The 19068-nt window shown below is 38.3% G+C and overlaps 2 protein-coding genes across 5 annotated transcripts; both read left to right on the top strand.

Moving 5' to 3' along the window:
* The first annotated feature begins 49 nt into the window (after positions 1-49).
* LOC131527205 (trace amine-associated receptor 4-like) lies at positions 50-4816 on the top strand. Of its 4 annotated transcripts, XM_058756122.1 has the most exons (4): positions 125-151; positions 786-908; positions 3488-3597; positions 3712-4816. In XM_058756122.1, the coding sequence occupies exons 3-4, from the start codon at positions 3526-3528 to the stop codon at positions 4540-4542; spliced, it is 903 nt and encodes a 300-aa protein (XP_058612105.1). In that variant the 5' UTR covers positions 125-151; positions 786-908; positions 3488-3525; the 3' UTR covers positions 4543-4816. The 4 variants fall into 4 exon arrangements, with proteins under 4 accessions (XP_058612106.1, XP_058612104.1, XP_058612105.1 ...); XM_058756123.1 differs by lacking the exon at positions 786-908 and having other exon boundaries at positions 50-151; XM_058756120.1 differs by having other exon boundaries at positions 3488-4816.
* Positions 4817-6079: 1263 nt separating this feature from the next.
* On the top strand, positions 6080-10825 carry LOC131527451 (trace amine-associated receptor 2-like). Its single transcript, XM_058756555.1, has 2 exons — positions 6080-6091; positions 9760-10825. The coding sequence occupies exon 2, from the start codon at positions 9767-9769 to the stop codon at positions 10823-10825; it is 1059 nt and encodes a 352-aa protein (XP_058612538.1). The 5' UTR covers positions 6080-6091; positions 9760-9766.
* Positions 10826-19068: the final 8243 nt, after the last annotated feature.

Raw genomic sequence — 19068 nt, 5'->3', positions numbered from 1 at the left:
TGCAGAGTTTAGCTCCAACCCTGATCAAACTCACCTACCTGTGATTTTCTAATGATCTTGCAGACTCTGATTAGCATGCTCAGGTGTGTTTGATTAGGTTTACAGCTAATCTCTGCAGGAGTGGGACAGATTTGAGGATGCCCAATATACAGTATGTGTATATCTTTCTTTGATTATTGGTCTTTATCAAACTGTAATTCATGAAATTATTCATTTAATACTTATTTTTTATAATTGTCAGCCTTTTTATGATTACAAAGAAAATCATCCAGGGTAAATGTGATGACTTTAAATGAGACTGATATTTACTTTGAAAATATGTTTCTCTGCTATCCACTTCTGCCAAACTCATGTCCGAAACTGTGTAGCGAGGGTTACCTCAAATCTGAGATTATATATATGAACAAATCTGAGCTGCTCTGAGTCCATTTAGGGAATTAAACTTGATGGGCATGTACTAAATATATGTTCACTTGACTTTGGATAGTGGTCTTTACCAAACTATAATCTGTAAAATTATTCTGTTTTTACTTTGGATTATAATTGCCTGCCATCATACAGTTATAAAGAAAATCATCTCAGCATCTGGAGCAGACGTGATGATTTCTAATGAAACTCAAACTGAGAACGTCCTTCTCTGCTATCCACTCCGGTCGGACTCCTGTCCAAAACTGCTTCGTCTTACTGTGGTTAAAGTGGCAATGTATGTTTTAATGGTGCTGATGATCCTCACGACAGTTTTTGGGAACCTGCTGATCATCATCTCCATCTCTCACTTCAAACAGCTTCAGTCTCCAACTCATCTGATCGTTCGCTCTCTGGCTGTTAGTGACTGTCTGCTGGGCTCTTTGGTCATGCCGTACAGCATGGTGCGATCTGTTGAAGGCTGCTGGTATCTGGGAGATGTTGTATGTAAAGTTCATTCTAGTTTAGACATGACCTTTTGTATCTCCTCAATACTGCATCTCAGTTTAATATCTGTTGACAGGTACTGGGCCATTTGTGACCCTCTGAGGTACAAAATGAGGGTCACAAACAACACTGTGACTGTATTTACTACCTTTATTTGGCTGTTTTCATTTCTCTACAGTTTTTCTGTTGTGTTTTCAGGTGTAAACAAAATTGGTTTGGAGTCGTTCATCATGAATTACTCTCTCTCACCCGGAGAGTAATTCAATGTAGAACCGCCACTGCACGTCTATCAGGGGATCCGTATGTGCAGATATATTAGGGATCCACTGATAAACACAGCATTCAAATGCTCCTGTGTGCTTCTGTTTGAGCACTCAGTGAAGAGCGTGAAGCGATAATCATTGTAGCCAATCGCAGTCATATCTGTTGAGTGTGTGAACACAATGGCCAATCAGCGGTGTTTAAGAATCTGCTCAACAGCGCTCAAATGTTAGCGGGAAATGGTTTTAAAATTTTTTTAAATTTCAGTACCGACTGCCCTTTCCAAAAAGTAGTGTACTTCAAGTTTATTTTATTACGTATACTTAAGTAAAGTTTAAGTATATTTTTAAGTATACTTTATGTAGTAAGTATACAAATATCAGTGTACTAGTAGTATACTTGTAAGTGTACTATTTCAATATTCTTTGGGACTAAATTGGCTGACTTTCTAGTATATAAAAGTATATCTTTAAGTATAACAGTAGTAAACTTTGAGTACACAACTTACATCAAAGTTTTTAACTTGTACTGCAACTATACTAAAAGTGAACTTATAGGTATACTGATAGTTTACTAATTAAGTACGTGTAGTAGCATTTTAGAACACTTTGAAGTAGTCTCAGTAAACTACTAGTTTACTACTAAAGTACACACTTTTCTTTAAGTGAACTTTACATCATACTTTAAGTATACTACTACGTCCCTATTTAGGTATTAACCCCTTAACTGTCACTCACAGTTTTGAACACAGACATGATAGTGCACTATCCAAACTTATTTTTTTATAATTCATGAATGAAAACATTTTCCAACGTGATTTTGATGTACCATTTCCATGGTAATGCAATGCCTGATTTTAAAATGGGTTTCAAAGGATGAATTTTGAGATTTTAAGTTTTCAACTGATATATAATTTCTTATGATTTCTAAAGCGTGATAGAGAAAAAGGCAACTAAGAAGACTTTCTGTGACAAAGGTCAGAACTCCTGTTATGATGTAGATTTTTCAGGTGCACTCTTGTCATAAATTAATCTATTACTTTTCCTACATAATTTTTTTACAAAAAAAGTGGTAAAATACCTATTTAGGAGTCTTAGACCTTTCCAACGATATATAGTTTGTCATGATTAGATTAGGATTTAATTGTAAAATAGTGAAGTAAACGTAGGCGTCCCACAGGGTGGACGGTGACAGTTAAGAGGTTAATTTGTATATATTTTGTTATATGAATATCTGAACATACAAAACATCAAAAGAAAGAACAGGCTATCTGCTAGCTTCATGCATTCTTTTTTAAACACTTGAATGTGGGCAAGTTTCATAAATGAAAAATAAATAATTAAACAACATTTTGAACAAAAATCTGAAAAAAAAAGACTATGAATTGGATTCAGAATTATATAATCAAAATGTAGATGGAGTCAGCACCCAAAGCTTGACAGTCATTATTACCTCTTCATTGGTCGCCATTTTATTCCATAACGTTACACAGTTTTGATGCTGTTTTATGTCTGATGATCATGTTAGATTATATGCGGAAGCATCTATTGTTTCAGTTTCTTCTTCATTTGTGTATTTTTATTTTTTTTTAAAATTCTGTACAGAAGGTTTGCACTAGCACCCCCCTACCGTATAACAACGAAAACACGGATTCTAGGAGCACAAGTATAGCTCAAATATGTTTAGACTTTTTCTAAGTATAAGTCAAGTATACTTAAATGTTATTTTAAGTATATTTATGAAAAGTACATAAAGCCCATTTCTGAGAAGTACATAAAAAGTAGACTTTACTATATTTTTTAGTTTAAAAGAAGTATACTAATAGCACACTTGAATAAACTTATTTTTTGTAAGGGTGGTACCACAGTCGGTACTTTTGACAACATTCATTCATTCAGTATTTGAATAAAAGTAGCTTTTTATGCTGGTAAGTGGACCAACGACCACATACATGCTGCAAAGTTTTGTGTGTGACATCTGCATGTCAGTGTGGGATTTACCCTCAAAATTGCAATGAATGACATAGTGATAGTTATACCACTGAATAAATGAATTTTCTCATTTTAATCTCCTTAGTTCATCTTGTGTTTGTAGCTATGGGTAACAGTGACAGGTGTGTGGAGGGTTACCTCAAATCTGAGAGTATATATATATGAACAAATCTGAGCTGTTTTGAGTCCATTTAGGGAGTGAAACTAGTTGGGCATGTATTATATATATGTTCACCTGTCTTTGGATATTGGTTTTTACCAAACTATAATCTACAAAATTATTCAGTTTATACTTTGGTTTATAGTTGTCTGCCTTTTTACAGTTACAAAGGAATTTATCTCAGCATCTGGAGCAGACGTGATGACTTCTAATGAAACTGACACTCAGATTGTTTTTCTCTGCTATCCACTCCGGCCGGACTCCTGTCTAAAAGTACAGCGTTATGTTGTGGTTAAAGTGGCAATGTATGCTTTCTTGGTGCTGATGATCCTCACGACAGTTTTTGGGAACCTTCTGATCATCATCTCCATCTCTCACTTCAAACAGCTTCAGTCTCCAACTCATCTGATCGTTCGCTCTCTGGCTGCCAGTGACTGTCTGCTGGGCTCTTTGGTCATGCCGTACAGCATGGTGCGATCTGTTGAAGGCTGCTGGTATCTGGGAGATGTTGTGTGTAAAGTTCATTCTAGTTTAGACATGACCTTTTGTATCTCCTCAATACTGCATCTCAGTTTAATATCTGTTGACAGGTACTGGGCCATTTGTGACCCTCTGAGGTACAAAATGAGGGTCACAAACAACACTGTGACTGTATTTACTACCTTTATTTGGCTGTTTTCATTTCTCTACAGTTTTTCTATTGTGTTTTCAGGTGTAAACAAAATTGGTTTGGAGTTGTTCATCATGCAGGTTTATTGTGTGGGAAGCTGTGTTTTGTTCTTTAACAAACAATGGGGTATTATATGTCCAGTTCTCACATTTTTCCTTCCTGGGACAATCATGAGCTCTCTGTATATGAAAATCTTCTATGTTGCACGAAAACATGCAAAGGTTATGTCAGAAAGAGTGACTGGAGGGTTGAAGAGCCAAAGCTCTGCTCACAGAGAGAAAAAAGCAGCTACAACTCTGGCCATTGTTATGGGTGTGTTTTTGTTCTGCTGGCTGCCATATTTTACGGTTACTGTTCTCGGCCCTTTTTTCAATTTTTTGACCCCAGCTGATGTTTTTGATGCTTTGGTTTGGTTTGCATACCTTAACTCCACTTGTAATCCACTGATTTATGGTTTTTTCTACCCTTGTTTTCAGAATGCTTTTAAGATTCTTATATCCACTTATGTCTGTTGCATCAATGATTCAAACACCTTGATATTAGAATGACTACGGCACTTACACTTATTTCACCCATCATAACAAAGTTATATTTTTATGTAATTCTTTTATTTGCTAGTTATATGTTATGCTGATACCATTTTGCAAATGTATTATTTTTACTTATGAACATTTCTGCATTAATAGAAGGAGTGATCTTCTTTAATAGAATATTTAGTAATCTGAAGAGAGGGGCAGGGAGTGGGACATTAAACATTCAGGGCAAAAATCCATGTTCAAAAAAACAGATATTTTCAGAGAAATTCCAGAAAACTTTTGTACTATGTTCAGAAAAATATATTAATTTATAATAAAGAAATCTATATAGCCTGCATTTTTGTGAAATTATCATTTTAAATAAAACTTTTGATCACAGCATACTGGGTTTACATTAAATGGTCTCCCTTTAGCAACACATTCACTTTTTGGCAAGTTATATCACCCAATTAGAATCCAGGGCCCGTATTCACAAAACATTTTAAGGCTAAAGGTAGCTCATAAAGAAAATCTTAAAAATAATGGGTGTGTCAGTCCTAATTTTAGAATTTTTGCTCTAAGAGTATTTCACAAAGTGATTTAGCACTAAAACTAGCTCCTAAATCTGTGAAACATTAGGAGCAGTGAAGAGGACTCCTAAGTCACTAAGACCAAACCACAAACTATCCTAAAATGGCTATTGCCGGCAATCTGCCTCGGAACGTAAACATTTTCGAAATATTTGACGATAATGAGCTTTTATAAAGGTATCGCCTTTGGTTTTGGAGCTTATCCTAACTCCAAATTTTCCTTTGATTATATGCTTGTTTTCATTAACCAATTGGGCAAGAAGTAACAACTGTTCTTGCGTCCAGTTTGGTTTTCTTTTTTGTTTGCATGTCTTACTATTAGTCATGATTATTCTACTCTTTTAATTAAAAGGCTGTTTATGTGCATATTCACTAAATGGTTTGTGTGTTGGAGCAGGGTTGGAACAAAACTCTTAAGGGCTGCGGCCCTCCAGGAACTGAGTTTGACACCCCTGTTTTGCAATGTTGTGATGCCCACATTTACTTGTAGCATGTAAAATCACAGAATTTAGTTTTTATTGTTAAGGTTTTTTTTATTTTTTTTAAAGTGGTCATCGGATGCAAAATTCACTTTACAAGTCGTTTGAACATAAATGTGTGTTGGAAATGTGTGTGCACATCCATCCTATAATGATAAAAATCCACCCAGTGGTTTTGTTTTAAAATCCCCTTTCTCAAATCAGGCTGTTCTGAGATTCCTGTCAGAATGATGTAGTTCTAACAAGACAGCTCCCACGATAGTTGATTGACAAGGCCGTCTCAACTCCGGTGCAGGGGAAGACAAGATGTCTCCGATTAATCGATTGAAGTGTTTACTTGTTGGATGTAATAATGAATATAGCAGTCGTCATTTACTCCCGGCATCTGAGCCACTGAAGACACAGAGGGTTAACGTTACTTTTGTTTTGAAGGGAATGTGTCGATCCTCAATCTACATAAATGCACCTATGTTCACGCCAATCATTCATGATCCAGCTTCATCTACAGAAGAAGTGAGTATAAGGGTTTTTATGAATCTTTGCAAATCGCCTTTCCTAATAATGTGCTAGTAGCCAGTTTTGCAGCTGAACTTTACAGTCTGCTCATCACCCCACGAAAGAGAGGGGCGGGGTCAGCAGAGATCATTATCATTTAAAGCAACATGGACTAAAAAACAGCTTGCTGAAAACAAAGCTGATTTTGACAGGGTAAAAAGGGCGTTTTTTATACTATCATTGAGAAATTTTAACCAAAGTATGTTATAGACTTTTTATTAAGACCCTAAAGAATCATATCAGCTTGTCTAACATGGGCATCCGATGACCCCTTTAATAGATAAAAATCATATAGAATTTTAATATTGAGCATTTATTAGTTATCAGCCATCACATTTAATTATTGGCTTCATTTTAATGCCTGCGCATAGCTGCTTGTATTCCACTTTTTTAAATAATTGCATAATAAATAATAATAATTATTGACACGTTCTCACTCACAACTCGTCACATATTGACGCTTGGTCAGGACCCCTTGGCATCGCTTTTTGACGCTCAAAGTACCCCTTTAGCATAATTTTTCGATGCACAGGGGTATCCTTTTAGCGTCACTTTCCAACGTGCAGGGTCACCCATTGTTTTCAGTTGTTTGTCTTAATTTAATGGTTTGCATGCATTTGTATTTAACAGAAATAATTTTATATAAATTTATACTTTTATTGGAGCATGTAACCCCACCCCTACCCTAAACCTACCCATTTCTGAACAATATAAAACATGTAACAGGCAAATAAAAGTAGCCACGGGTATTTATTGCAAAAACCGACCATAAAAAAGCAACATAAAAGCATTACAAACAAGTCGTGTTGCATTCCAAGTCTTCTAAATCCATATGATATCTTTATGCAAAGAAGAGAGTAAAACATAAGGTTTTAATCGCTGAAAATGATTCCGTTCCATTAACGTGTTCACATCTCTTTCAAAAAGGTACTACTTTAGCATGACGTAATCGGTCACGAGACACACAAGAGCCAATAGCATTTCACAACCAAGGCTGACATAAGGCTTCTTCTGGCAGCATTTTTTTAATTTGCACACAGAGACTGCACACAGGATCTGAGTTTTACAGCAGACAGAGACAGTGATCGCATATTCTTTCACAAATCAATCGTTTTGCCTCGGAAGACTTGGAATATTAATAGTTTTTGAATAAATTATGACTGTAGTTGTATCTGCCTGTTATATCTTGTGTTTTATTGACAATTGGTAGGTTTAGGGGCAGGGGTTGGGTTACTTGCTCATAAATGTGTAAATAGTGTGAAGTAAAATAAAACTGTTGTGACTGTTTACGTTGAAAAATCACACCCCAACATACAGTGGGGAAATTTTTTTTTTTTGATCCCCTGCTGATTTTGTACGTTTGCCCACTGACAAAGAAATAATCAGTCTATAATTTTAATGGTAGGTTAATTTGAACAGTGCGAAAAACGCATTTCAAATAAGTTATAAGTTCATTTGCTTTTTAATGAGTCAAATAAATATTTGATCCCCTATCAATCAGCAAGATTTCTGGCTCCCAGGGGTCTTTTATACAGGTAAGGAGCTGAGATTAGGAGCACTCTCTTAAAGGGAGTGCTCCTAATCTCATCTTGTTTCCTGTATAAAAGACAACCTGTCCACAGAACCAATCAATCAATCAGATTCCAAACTCCACCATGGCCAAGACCAAAGAGCTGTCCAAGGATGTCAGGGACAAGATTGTAGACCTACACAAGGGTGGAATGGACTACAAGACCATCGCCAAGCAGCTTGGTGAGAACGTGACAACAGTTGGTGCGATTATTTGCAAATGGAAGAAACACAAAGTAACTGTCAATCTCCCTCGGACTGGGGCTCCATGCAAGATCTCACCTCGTGGAGTTTCAATGATCATGAGAACGGTGAGGAATCAGCCCAGAACTACACAGGAGGATCTTGTCAATGATCTCAAGGCAACTGGGACCATAGTCACCAAGAAAACAATTGGGAACACACTACGCCATGAAAGACTGAAATCCTGCAGCACCCGCAAGGTCCCCCTGCTCAAGAAAGCACATGTACAGGCCCGTCTGAAGTTTGCCAATGATTCAGAGGAGAACTGGGTGAAAGTGTTGTGGTCAGATGAGACCAAAATCCAGCTCTTTGGCATCAACTTAACTCGCCATGTTTGGAGGAGGAGGAATGCTGCCTATGACCCCAAGAACACCATCCCCACCATCAAACATGGAGGTGGAAACATTATGCTTTTGGGGTGTTTTTCTGCTAAGGGGACAGGACAACTGCACCGCATCAAAGGGACGTTGAACGGGGCATTGAAGCCAGCCAGGGCATTGAAAATGGGTAGTGGATGGGTATTCCAGCATGACAATGACCCAAAACACACGGCCAAGGCAACAAAGGAGTGGCTCAAGAAGAAGCACATGAAGGTCCTGGAGTGGCCTAGCCAGTCTCCAGACCTTAATCCCATAGAAAATCTGTGGAGGGAGCCGAAGGTTCGAGTTGTCAAACATCAGCTTCGAAACCTTAATGACTTGGAGAGGATCTGCAAAGAGGAGTGGGACAAAATCCCTCCTGAGATGTGTGCAAACCTGGTGGCCAACTACAAGAAACTTCTGACCTCTGTGATTGCCAACAAGGGTTTTGCCACCGAGTAAGTCATGTTTTACAGGCTTTCCTGTAGCTCAAATAGTAGAGCATGGCGCTAGCAACGCTGAGATCATGGGTTCGATTCCCAGGGAAAGCAAGAGCTGATAAAATGTAAAAACTGTAACTTGAATGCAATGTAAGTCGCTTTGGATAAAAGCGTCTGCTAAATGCATAAATGTAAATGTAAATGTTTTGCGAAGGGGTCAAATACTTATTTGACTCATTAAAATGCAAATCAATTTATAATTTTTAGAAATGCGTTTTTCTGGATTTTTTTGTTGTTATTCTGTCTCTCACTGTTAAAATGAACCTACCATTAAAATTATAGACTGATAATTTATTTGTCATTGGGCAAACAAACTAAATCAGCAGGGGATCAAATAATCCCCCCCCCCCACTGTATATGCAATAATGGCAATTTTATTTCACAATATATAATTTAATCATGACGATAAAATTCCCAATGCCTTTTGCGTCGGCATATCGACTCCAAGGGTTTCTTATTTAAAGCAATGGAGGATCCTGCACGTCGAAAAATGACACTAAGGGTCAAAAAGTGATGCCAAAGGGTCCTGACCAAGCATCAATATGTGACGAGTTGGGCGTGAGAATGTGTTGTTATTGATGACCTGAAGGGAATGAAAAATATATCTTCAAAGCCAACTACTGTATATATTTCACTTTACAGATGAACGTCACGGATGTTTTTTTCCAAAAGCATATGTCACATTTTATGAATTGGGTCTGTTTTTGTTTTCATTTTTTCTCCTGAGTTCATGTTGTTTTTCTAACCACGGGATAAACTGACAGGTGTAGGAGGGGTTATTTCAAATATGAGGGTATATATGGACAAAACCAAGCTACATTGAGTCAATTTATGTTGTTAAAATGGATGGGCATGTTCTCTCTCTCTATATATTTTATCTTTCTTTGGATATTATTCTTTACTAACCTGATTTTCATATTATTATTAGTTTAATACTTATGTTTATAATTGTCAGCCACCTTATGATTTCAAAGAAAATCATCTCAGCAACTGGAGCAGATGTGATGACTTCAAATGAGACTCAAATTGAAAATATGTTCCTCTGCTATCCATTCCGGTCGGACTCCTGTCCAAAACTGCTTCGTCTTACTGGGGTTAAAGTGGCGATGTATGTTTTAATGGTGCTGATGATCCTCACAACAGTTTTTGGGAACCTGCTGATCATCATCTCCATCTCTCACTTCAAACAGCTTCAGTCTCCAACTCATCTGATCGTTCGCTCTCTGGCTGCCAGTGACTGTCTGCTGGGCTCTTTGGTCATGCCGTACAGCATGGTGCGATCTGTTGAAGGCTGCTGGTATCTGGGAGATTTTGTGTGTAAAGTTCATTCTAGTTTAGATATGAGCTTCTGTATCTCCTCAATACTGCATCTCAGTTTAATATCTGTTGACAGGTACTGGGCCATTTGTGACCCTCTAAGATACAGAATGAGGGTCACAAACAACACTGTGACTGTTTTTACTACTTTCATATGGCTGTTTTCATTTCTCTACAGTTTTTCTGTTGTGTTTTCAGGGATAAGTGCAGCTGGATTAGAGATGCTTATATTGCAGACTTACTGTGTGGGAAGTTGTGTTGTGTTTTTTAACAAGCAGTGGGGTCTTATATGTCCAATTCTCACATTTTTTCTTCCTGGGACGATCATGAGCTCTCTGTATTTAAAAATATTCTATGTTGCACAAAAACATGCAAAGGTTATGTCAGAAAGAGTGGCTGGAGGGTTGAGGAGTCAAAGCTCTGCTCACAGAGAGAGAAAAGCAGCTAAAACTCTGGCTATTGTCATGGGTGTTTTTTTGTTATGTTGGCTGCCGTATTTTACTGCTGCTGTTCTCGACCCTTTTTTAAATTTTTGGACTCCAGCTGTTGTTTTTGATGCTTTGTTTTGGTTTGCATATTTCAACTCGACTTGTAACCCCTTGATTTATGGTTTTTTCTACCCTTGTTTTCAGAATGCTTTTAAGCTTCTCATATCCACTTACATCTGTGGCAACAAGCATTCTAACACCTTGATATTTGAATGAATACTGCTCTCACACTTATTTCAGGCATCACAATAAATATTTATTTTCATGTAACTCTTTTTATTTCATATATGCTGAAACCATTTTGCAAATGTGTTTTACTGGAAGCAAATTATCTTAATATTTTTAGTAACCTGGTAAAAAAGAGGGGCATGCATGCACAAAATATATTTAAATTATTATAAAACAACCTAAAGAGCATGCATTTTTTGTGAAATTAACCTTATAAATATGTGTTTATGAAACACGTGAATGGAATGAAATTATATTTCAGTTTTAAATATGCTTCTGATTACAGATAGCTTTATTACACAAGATTTGTATTTTAAAGAAAACCAGTTCGAAGGGAGAATAATTCGCTTTTTGGGTTGAAGGAATTTCTTAATATGAAATTGGTATGACAATTAGATATTAGACTGTACAGAAACTGAAATCTACACTCTAAAACACACTATACTCATAGTCATGCAATGCTGATGTTGTTAACATTAATAATTTGAGAATAAAGTATAACAATAATAATACTTTGCACGGTTTGATGTGACATGAACTAAATGATCTTTAGATTAAATTACCATTGGTAGCGCGATTTATGGTAATGCTTTTTTCCTCAGCTGGTCAGAACAAACGTGGCAGACTTGTTACTTACTTGTTCAGATGGCAATTCTGGTAATTCAAAGTGCTTTACATAAAAGGAAGTGAAATAGTCATTAAAAAATAATCACAACAATAAAAACAAGAAATAAAAAAAATAGTAAAAACAAGAAAATTGTATAAAAAATTATTTAAAATGAATTTAAAACAGTTAAGAATAGAAAATGATTATACATAAAAAACAGTGCAATCAGTTTGGACGTAGCACAGTGCTCATTCAACAAATGCACAGCTAAACAGATGAGTTTTGAGTCTGGATTTAAATGTGGCTAATGTTTCAGCACATCTGATCTCGTCTGAAAGCTGGTTCCAGCTGCGGGCGGCATAATAGCTAAAAGCAGACTACCCTTTTTGTGTGAACCCTTGGTATTTCTAACTGACTCGATCCTAATGATCTGAGTGGTCTGTTAGGTTTATATTCAGTGAACATATCTGCAGTGTATTTAGGTCCTAGGCCATCGAGTGATTTGTAAATGAGTAAAAGTACTTTAAAATCAATCCTAAATGTAACTGGAAGCCAGTGTAAGGACCTGAGGACTGGTGTGATTTGCTCAGATTTTCTGGTTCTAGTCAGAATCCTGGCAGCAGCGTTCTTGGATGAGCTGCAGCTGTCTAATGGTCTTCTTTGGAAGGCCGGTGAGGAGACATTACAATTATCCACCCTGCTGGTGATAAAGGCATGAACAAGTTTCTCCAAGTCTTGACTGGACACAAAACATCTAATTCTTGCAATGTTTTTGAGATGATAGTATGCTGATTTAGTTACTGCTTTGACATGACTACTAAAACTAAGGTCTGTCTCCAGAAACACCCCAAGATTTTTTACTTGATTTTTAGTTGTTTGACCCCTAGAGTCAAGGTATGCATTCACCTTGAGAACTTCATCTTTGTTTCCAAATGCAATGACTTCAAGAAAGTTCTGGCACATCCAACAGTTTATTTCATCAATGCATTGGCAGAGGGAGTCAATGAGGCTGTAGTCATTTGGAGATAAGGCTAGGTAAATCTGGGTATCATCAGCATAGCTGTGATAGGCAATTTGGTTCATATATTCCAAGACATAGTCTAGAAACTGTGATCGCGGAGTGCAGTAAACATCCACACTGGTGCGGTGACTGACAGACACACTTTCACCTCAAAACATTAGATTCATCCGCGCTGGAGCCGTGCCAACTCACAACCCACACAAGCGAGATAATTCCGCAAGCAGCTTGCAATTCCAGGTTTTCAAACAGAGATGGCGACAAAGAGGGAAAATTTACGGACTGCACCTTTAAGATCAGATGTTTAAAGGAAGTATCCTCAAGTGAACAAACCGGGTCACACTTAAATCAACTGTTTAAAATCTGAAAAGAGAAAAAAGACATGATTGGCAGAAAACCCGTTATAATTTGACAGTTAAAATGTATAGACATTTTATGAAAGATATCACCTGTTGAGTGTGTGTTCATGGTCTATGTAATTGGGTGGTGGAGCTCCAACAAATCAACAATTAAGTGGCTCTGAAATAATTTTTGACAGTTACAGATTTAAAAAAAGAAAAGAAAAAAAGGTGGTAATAAAGAACTCTAAGCTCTAAAAAAAAAAAAAAAACTGTTACTATTTGCAGAGAACCTTTAATAAACCATCTTTTGATGGAGCATTTAATGTGTGTGTTCTCAGCATAATCTCCAATCTGTGTGTTTTTTTTTATTGAAAACAGCACAAAGCTGTGATTAAATTGACTGAAACTACCTGTTCTTTCAACTGTTTGAACGCATCGAATTTGGGTCTGTTCCTTGCAGTTGGAACAGATTTAGATTACAGTGCACAAATAAATTTGATACCTTTTGTAATTATTTTGCATTTTTTTGGTGTATTGTATTGTTCTATTGTCAGTCACAGCATTTAGGAAAAAATGGCTTTTTAAACAAAGTAAATATTGCATGATAAGTAATGGTTAAATGATTACAGAAGTGTTTTTCATTTAACTTGTTTAACATTAAACGAGTTGGCAGCAGAAATCACACAACAGAACGAATCTTTTCATATTAAGTAAATTAAAAACTTCATTTAACAAATGAAGGTGAAAACATAATGCCATTGATATGACAACTGAACTTACTGACTGTTCTTACTAAAGTTCATCCACTCTTTCCTAATGTTGGGATCAGAAGGAAGGCAATGCAGAGACTGTTTTTCCACAGCTTGGCACTGCACAGCATCTTATTGTCTTTGGGGCCATCTTTATCATTTGGTTTCTGCGTGTACCTACATTCACCTCTCGTTATTTACACCATGTGCGCAAATCGGTGGGCGGGGCTAAACAGGCAGTGATATAGAAGCAGGCTTTGATCTTCTTTTGGCGGAGGCGGTGTTTAGCCATACTATTACATCATAGAGTTGTACATTCCACAAGCTGTCATTTTGGCAGACTGGCTTCAATATAAGCTGTTTTTAGACTAACGAGAGTGTTTTGAGTTCTGAAAATTACAGGATGCTTTTACAGCACAATGACCTCTTATCAGAGCTGGGTACATTACTTACAAATTGTAATCCGTTACTGATTCCAGATTACATGACAAAAATTGTAGTCAGTAACGTAATCTGTTAAATGACACATTTTAGGTAATATAATCAGATTACTTTTAAATTACCTTTATATTACTTTTGATTTAACTCGTTTATCACATTGATTTAAATAGCATTATCTTGTATCATAATGATGTAAAAAATGTAAAGAGTAAGAAAACTTGTTCCATTCATTGTAATTTACAACATGAAGTGCATTAAACATCATATTACATCAAGGTTTCCCAAACTAGGGTTCGTAAAGGAACTGCAGGGGGTTGTGACTTTAATGAAAAGCTGACAATTAATTAAATCATAAAAAAATTAAATGAAAATAAATCATTTTAAAACAAATTCCCTTTCGAGGAAAGTCTCTTCACTCGGCAGCCATATTTGCAACGCCTCCAGGCAGCTCGTACAAGACCAATCTTAATGAATAGGGGAATCCTGAAATCTCAAAAACTGCTTGCTGAACTCACAATTAAATTACAAATTTCAAATCAGCAACAAAAATATGAAATTAATTGCCCCATGAAAGTTGTTTCCTATGGTCAAATTTTCAGGCTAGACCAGCCAATGCGCATTCAGAGTCATAACGTGCTTATACTGCGCATGTGCATTGGCTGGTCTAGTCAGGGCTGCGTTCAGCCCCGTCAAAACATTGCAAAGCGTTTTTTAAACAGAAACGTTGGTGCGTTGAACACCCTGTTCTGATGACACAAGAGTTATCATAGTTATATAACTATTGTAGGAGCCATAAGGCTATTTAATGCTGTTACTCAATGTCATTGATATATGTTATTATATTTCCGTACTCCCCCTGTGGTAAAGAGATGAACTGCACTCATGTTTGGGGATTTCCTGTAGGTAGCCATCTTAAACAGGAAGTGATGTGGCAATGGGAGAGGGAAGGGAGACAGTTTTTTGACCTACATCCGACTACACTGTTTATAGGGAAATCACGGTTTTGTTTTTAAGTTTCACTTTTCTTTACAATAAAATCATGCAAGCAAGCTTAAACAAGTGAGTAGTGTCAAAGATACTTTCCCTCACGGAAATGGCGAGAAAGGAAGAGAAGCCATTACATTAGTCAAAAAACTCCCAAGAAGGACAGGCAAGCATGTGGTAGGAAATTACGGCCTACACTTGGATTGAACAAGCCATGAGTGGAACGTATCTACAGCTTTCAAAGGATCCTGAAATTCATCCAATTCGTGAGTAACCATGGGTGAACTTATTTTGAAGAACTGCCGTTGAGAATTTTGGCTTTGATCAAAGCATGATACAATAAGCTGATGCTTATGTGTATATTGTGGCCTGTTGATTCTACGGATATCTGGATACTTGATTGTGCTTGTTTGTGCGTCAAAGATGGCTGATGAAATGTCCAAAAATGGAAATGCAGAGGTCGAACAAAGCATTGCAACCCTCAGTTCTATGCGTAGGGGAAAGCTCGGTGTGTGCACACGTAGGATGAATGAAGTAAAGGCATTACTTGCAGACGGGGGTGATGTGGAATCAATAAAAAGAGGTGCAGTGGTATTTCATATGGCTCTTGGAGAATTTAAGATTGCTCATAAGCTTGTGCAAGAACAACTATCTGATGATATCCGAGAAAATGAGCTCATTGATTGGTTTGAGCCTAAAATGGCTACATTCGAGAACTTTATAAGTGAATATGAGATGTGGAAAAATGTTCAAAAGGATCCACAAACACTTATCGACCCAAGTGATAGTGCTTCGAATGTGTCCAAAAGGTCACATAAATCTTGTAGTTCTCACAGCTCAAGTATATCATCACAATATATCAAGGTATCCTCAATGAAGATAAAAGTATCTGCTGATAAGGCAGCTCTTCTTGCCCGCAAAGCTGCATTAAAACAAAAACATGCTCTTGAAATGGAAAAGGCTGCTTTGAATATGAGACTAGAAACAGCCAATTTGGAATGTGACCTAGCTGCAAACGATGCTAAATTAAAGGTCCTAGAAGACTTCGAAACAACAGCAAGCCCAAGTCTACAAGTTCGGTCTGTTAATCCCCAGCAATCTTATGAACCTAAGGATGCAATGAATGATTATCTGGAAAAGTATGGCACTGAGTATTCTAAGAAGACATCAACAAAACAGGATCAAACATCACCAGGACCATCACCATCTTTTGAATTTGTTCAACTTGGAGTTATCCCAAAAACTCCATTGCAAAGAATGTTTCAACCTCCAAAACTCAATCAAGTTAAGGCCGACCAAAGAAAGTCCAATGTTGAGGATGCAACAGCTACATCTGCTAATCCTGTTACAACTTTTCAAAATTCATCTGCTAGTCGCACAGATGTGGGGCTTACAAATATGAATCTTTCAAACGTGGTGCGGAGGCAAAATGACATTGCCGAACTTTTGGTTTTGCAGCAAAAACACACTTTACTCCCCTCCAGAGAGATTTCAGTGTTTGATGGAGATCCACTAAATTTTCGTTCTTTCATGCAAGCCTTCGAACATGGCATAGAAGATAAAACCGATAATAGTAGGGATAGACTTTACTATCTGGAACAATTTACTTCTGGCCAGTCAAAAGAACTTGTTCGAAGTTGCTTGCATATGGAGGCTAGAAGGGGTTATGCTGAAGCCAAGAAGCTCCTCAAATGTCATTTTGGTGATGAAGTGAAGATCACCAGTGCATATATGGAAAAGGCTCTGTGCTGGAGTAATATCAAGGCTGAGGATGGAAAGGCTCTTATTGCCTATGCCCTTTATTTGAGAGGCTGTTGCAATGCTGCTGAAGACCTTCCTAACATGCTTGATCTTGATTTGCCTTCTAACCTCAAACAGATTATATCCAAACTTCCATATAAATTACGAGAAAGGTGGAGAGGTACAGCATGTGACATTCTCGAAAGAACACACAGTAGAGCTAAATTCAAGGATTTGGTTACTGAAAAGGAATCTGCTTTCTATAGTTAGGTGGAATGCTAGTCCACTACGGAACTCCCGTAAGAAGTGTGACTGGAGACAGATGATTGTTTGTCCGTTTAATCTCTTCAGGCTGGGTCACTTTACATCCTCCAGCATTGTACAGTCATTAAATTAACAGAAGTAGTAAATGTGGTTTAATCTGGAAGAAACAAATAAAATATCAGAATCCGTCTATATACAGTTACATAAACATGTGCCTTAATACAACTTCTCTACACATTAATATTAAGTACAACCCGATAAATGGCGCTAAACATATGCATGTAAATCACACGAGCATCACTACTGCATATTCTGCATAAACTTAACTACAGTATGAACCGGTGACCACAATCCGACATGCGGCGGTAACATCATTGCAATATGACCGGTAAAGAAAGATATTAACTTACATTCATGCACGCACATTTACCACTCAATGAGAATAGCGGCAGAGAACGAAACTGAAAGTAAACTGGGACCGCCGGTGAACTGCCGTCAGCGCTCTGTACGCGCACGTCACACGCACTTTGATAAATGAATAAGGAATTTAGTACAGCCGCCCCCAGATTAGCATAGCTAATGTGCAGAAATATAAATTCCTTAGTCCTTAACGGCCGTGTCCTCATCGTCCGGGAGTGCTGGGAGTTGAACTAGTTTAGCCACAGGACGAAGATACAGGCAGTCCTTTATCCTGACCTTTGCTGACCTAATATGGCCGTCTTCGCTGGGTACCAGACTCTCAATCCTACCGATGGGCCAGTGAGCCCGAGGCAGTTGTGGGTCTACCACCATCACAACAGCATCCTTAGTCAGATCCTGAGTCTCACGCTGCCACTTAAGACGAGACTGCAGGTTAGGCAGGTAATGACGGGTAAAGTATGCCCAGAAATGATCAACTACAGTCTGAGCATGGCGCCATCGTCGCTAGATAGAGGTTCAGGAGTGTAGACGACTTGGGGTAGTGAGGCATCCCGCCGCCCCATGAGGAGGAAGTTGGGGTGACCGTGTCACATCCGCCACGTCAGACGAGGCGTAGCCTAGGGGTTTGCTATTCAGGATACCCTCTATCTCAATTAGCACGGTGTGCAGAACGTCTTCTGGCAGGGATTGACTTCCTACAACAACCTGCAGGGCCGACTTCACAGATTTAATCTCACGTTCCCATGTGCCGCCAAAATGCGGGGCTGCAGGAGGATTCATCTTGAAAGTAATCTGCTGGTCTGCCAGCTGTTCCTGCAGTTGAGGTTCCATTTTTCAAATGCCTCCCTCAGCTCTGTTTTGGCACCTCGGAAATTAGTTCCCTGGTCAGAAATAATCTCTGATGGGGTACCCGTCGGGCTATGAAACGCCTTAGGGCAAGTAAGAAAGCATCTGCATCCAGGCTGTTGAGGAGATCGAGGTGTATGCAACGGGTGGTCAAACATTTAAAGATCACACCCCATCGCTTCTCTGAGCGACGGCCTATTTTGACCATGAATGGCCCAAAGCAGTCAACACCTGTCGAGAAGAATGGTGGTTGATAGAGTCGTAGCCGAGCTAAAGGTAGGTCAGCCATAATGGGCACCATTGGCTTAGCCTCCACCTCTGGCATTGCACGCACCCCTCTGGTGTTTCTTCACCGCCTGTCTACCTCTCAGAACCCAGTAGTAACGACGGAGTTCAGCAAAAACTCTGTCCGGCCCTGGATGAAGTAGGCATTCATCAACGTCTTGGATGAGTAGCTTGGTAACAGCATGATGGGGGTCTAAAACTACTGGGTGAATCTCGGTTGGACTCGAGTCCTCCAATCTTCGAAGCCGTCCTCCAACTCGAATCAAACTTAGTGTCTGATCAAACTCTGGTGCTAGTGTGCTCAGACGACTAGAAGAGGGCACTGGCTTACCTGCTTTCAAGGCTTTGAATTCTAGTGGGAAGGATTCAGCTTGGGATTGACTCAAAATCAACGCTTCAGCGCTCCGATAATCCGGACTATGTGCTCCTGCATCCAAAGCAGCCGCCCCATGAAGGGACTGGTAAGTGGCCTTAACCAAGGCCTTCCAAGAGGTAAATTGAGCTGCATGAAGCATCTGCAGGTTCCGGTCATCTGT

This window comes from Onychostoma macrolepis, chromosome 20 (assembly GCF_012432095.1).
Source record: "Onychostoma macrolepis isolate SWU-2019 chromosome 20, ASM1243209v1, whole genome shotgun sequence".
In the NCBI taxonomy this organism is placed as follows: domain Eukaryota; kingdom Metazoa; phylum Chordata; class Actinopteri; order Cypriniformes; family Cyprinidae; genus Onychostoma; species Onychostoma macrolepis.
This window is presented reverse-complemented; position numbering and strand designations above follow the sequence as displayed.

Bases quoted from the DNA above. Each gene is read 5' to 3' on its own strand.
- LOC131527205 (XM_058756121.1), top strand. From the start codon at position 3,526: ATGACTTCTAATGAAACTGACACTCAGATTGTTTTTCTCTGCTATCCA.
- LOC131527451 (XM_058756555.1), top strand. From the start codon at position 9,767: ATGATTTCAAAGAAAATCATCTCAGCAACTGGAGCAGATGTGATGACT.